General features: G+C 46.1%; 1 protein-coding gene across 1 annotated transcript; it reads left to right on the forward strand.

The window, feature by feature from the left end:
• The first annotated feature begins 273 nt into the window (after window positions 1-273).
• J3458_022451 (uncharacterized protein) lies at window positions 274-2,853 on the forward strand. The gene has a single exon (XM_066123034.1). It carries the CDS (start codon window positions 515-517, stop codon window positions 1,979-1,981), a length of 1,467 nt encoding a protein of 488 aa, XP_065977758.1. The 5' UTR covers window positions 274-514; the 3' UTR covers window positions 1,982-2,853.
• The last annotated feature ends 285 nt before the right edge of the window (window positions 2,854-3,138 follow it).

Below are 3,138 nucleotides of genomic sequence, written 5' to 3' on the forward strand. Positions count from 1 at the left end.
AGATTTAGTTACGTCAGAACCTGTGTTGAAAGCACCTGATCAGGACAAACCTTATGAGCTTGAAACGGACGCCTCAGACTTTGCACTAGGCGGACAGCTTGGACAACGAGATGATCAAGGAAGATTGCACCCAGTTGCATTCTTCTCGAAGAAACTCCACGGACCCGAACTCAATTATGGGATCCACGACAAAGAACTCATGGCTATCATTGAGTGCTTCAAAGAATGGAGACACTATCTCATAGGAGCAAAGCATCAAATCAAGGTCTATACCGATCACAAGAATCTCACATCGTTCTTGACCACAAAGGATCTGAACAAACGACAGATCAGATGGTATGAAACCCTCACGGATTATGACTTCGAGATCATATACCGTAAAGGATCCGAAAACGGAAGAGCAGACGCGCTCAGCCGAAGAGAGGACTTGAAATCGGATGAGCAAGTGAGTAATGCACCCTTGCTACGCGCCACCAAGGATGGGAACCTTGTGCTAGGCACCCGAGAAATCAACATGACCTGGCAAGTCAAGCCAGATGAAACATGGATGCAACGGATCGCATCATGCATTAAGAATGACAGCTACCTGAACAATTGGGAAACGAAAACGCATCTGTCCAAGGAAGGCAAGACCTTCTTGTACAATGAACGGCAGTATGTTCCCAGTACACTTCAAGAACAGCTTGTCAAGGAAATACACGAGCACCCACTACACGGACATCAGGGTGTAGGGAAAACGATCAGCAGGCTAAGAAGATCGTACGACTTCCCAGAAAGCAGAAAAATGGTACAAGAAGTCATCAAGAAATGCGACACGTGCAACAAAGCAAAATCAGCGCGACACGCACCATACGGAGAATTACAACCGATACCACCACCTGAAAGAGCATGGCAAACTGTTACAATGGACTTCATCGTCAAACTACCGAAGTCAAAAGAACCCATGACAGGAGTAGCTTACGACAGCATCCTAGTTATTGTGGACAAACTCACAAAATACGCCTACTACATTCCATACAAGGAATCGAGCAACACCAGGGACTTAGCGTATATGTTCTTCAAAACAGTCGTTGCACAACATGGATTACCAACAAAGCTTATATCGGATCGCGACAAATTGTTCACCTCAAACTTTTGGAAATGCCTCATGGAAACTATGAAGATCAAACAAAGCTTATCAACGGCATTCCACCCACAATCAGATGGACAGACAGAAATCTTGAACCAAATACTCGAACAATATCTGCGAAGCTATGTCAACTACCAACAGAATGATTGGGTAGAATGGCTACCACTAGCACAATGGGCTTACAATAGCTCTGAGATTGACAACATGAAGATGTCACCGTTCAGGGCAAACTATGGATTTGACCCTATCATCGAGACACACGCGGCACGAAATGTGAACGCACCAGCAGCTACAGCGCATGCAGCAACAATGACAGAAATACAGAAACACTTGCAACAGGAATGGATATTTTTGCAGAACCGGATGAAACACTACGCGGACAAAAAGAGATTGCCAGCGCCAATCCTAGAGGAGGGACATAAAGTATACCTCATTCGCAAAAACATCAAAACTAAACGACCCAGCGACAAACTCGACTGGAAGAAGATCGGACCATTCCTTATCAAACGGAAAATCTCAAATACCAACTACGAACTATCATTACCAGATGGAATGAGAATCCATCCCATATTTCATATATCGCTACTAGAGAAAGCACCAGATGAATCTACAATCGCTACAAACATCACAACGGAAGATACCAACGAATACGAAGTCGAACGGATACTCAAAGCACGGGGAGATACAAAGAATCGTCATTATCTCGTTAAATGGAAGGGATATCCAAACTCCGAAAACACCTGGGAACCAGCCAAAAATCTCACGAACTGCTCGACGTTGCTTGAACAGTTTCATTCCCAAGGAACGCATCCCAATCAATCTCCTGAGCACCGTCCAACGACTCGATACTGAATTCGGCATCCAAGGAACGAACCAAAGCAGGATCCAGATCCTCGGAAGGAGTAGGAAGGACCCCCGTGGCCTTCTGAAGCTGTTCCGCTTCCTCACGTTCCACACGTTCCAACTCTTCGACGTTGTCGATACCACGCGCAACCGCACGCATCATTTTCTCAAACCACAATTTCTTTTGTTTTCGCAAGCGACGCACCTTGGCGCTCGCCTTTTCGAGTTCTTCCTCGGCAGCTTCCAACTCGGACTCAGCTTTCTGGTGTTGGGTACCGATACGACGCAACTGCTGCGGGGTAAGAGGATTCATATCGCAGTAAGACCTGTTCAGACGAATGCACTCATAACAACGGGACGAGTCCACGTCGGACGCCTTGCAATTCTGGAGGCCTTGATCTCGGCAAAAGGAACAAGCGGGCATATCAACTAGATTCCCGATCATCAACTCAAGAAGGGCGTTTCGCTCGTCTGTCTTGCGAGAAGGTTTGCGGGATCGGACGGAAGGTCTTGAGACACGATTAGCCGACATGATGATACACGAAGAGGATGAAGAAGGGAAAATTACCCAAGCCCCAGCCGGCCTATTTCGATGGCCTTGAGGACAAGACCAATGGAGGAGGGGTATTATGTTACGAACGTCACTGCACGAGACGCGGGAAGCTGGGCCGCACTGGCAAGGGTAGGCACAGCTGCTGACTAACAAGGACATCAAGTCACGTGATGGCTCATCGGATCATATAGATGATCCAACGAGACGGGATCATTAGGATCATTAGGCGATCCAAATGATCCGGGTCTACAATAGAGAGATAGACGAGTACTTAAGGAGGAGGTATTCCCATAGTCAGATAGTCTAGATCTCTATTGATCAATCTAAGCAATAGTTTTACTATTGAGAGTTATACTCTTAACGGCCTTATTGTGATACTGCTCAAAAGCTACTCTGTAGCATTCAACCTGACTTACTTCCTAAGAAACAGACCTACTGTGCCTTAGAACCTAAGCCACCGTTACAGCTAGGTCCGGGTTAGCCTCGGTGCTCTGGACGGTTGTCTTTCCTAGTATTTAGGCATTTAGGGTTATCACGTATTTGTAACGGTGGCTTAGGTTTTAAGGCATAGTAGGTTTGTTTCTTAGGAAGTAAGTTAGGTTAAATGCTATAG

Source organism: Metarhizium acridum (genome assembly GCF_019434415.1).
Source record: "Metarhizium acridum strain ARSEF 324 chromosome Unknown scaffold_13, whole genome shotgun sequence".
Classification (NCBI taxonomy): Eukaryota; Fungi; Ascomycota; class Sordariomycetes; order Hypocreales; family Clavicipitaceae; genus Metarhizium; species Metarhizium acridum.

Bases quoted from the DNA above. Each gene is read 5' to 3' on its own strand.
- J3458_022451 (XM_066123034.1), top strand. From the start codon at position 515: ATGACCTGGCAAGTCAAGCCAGATGAAACATGGATGCAACGGATCGCA.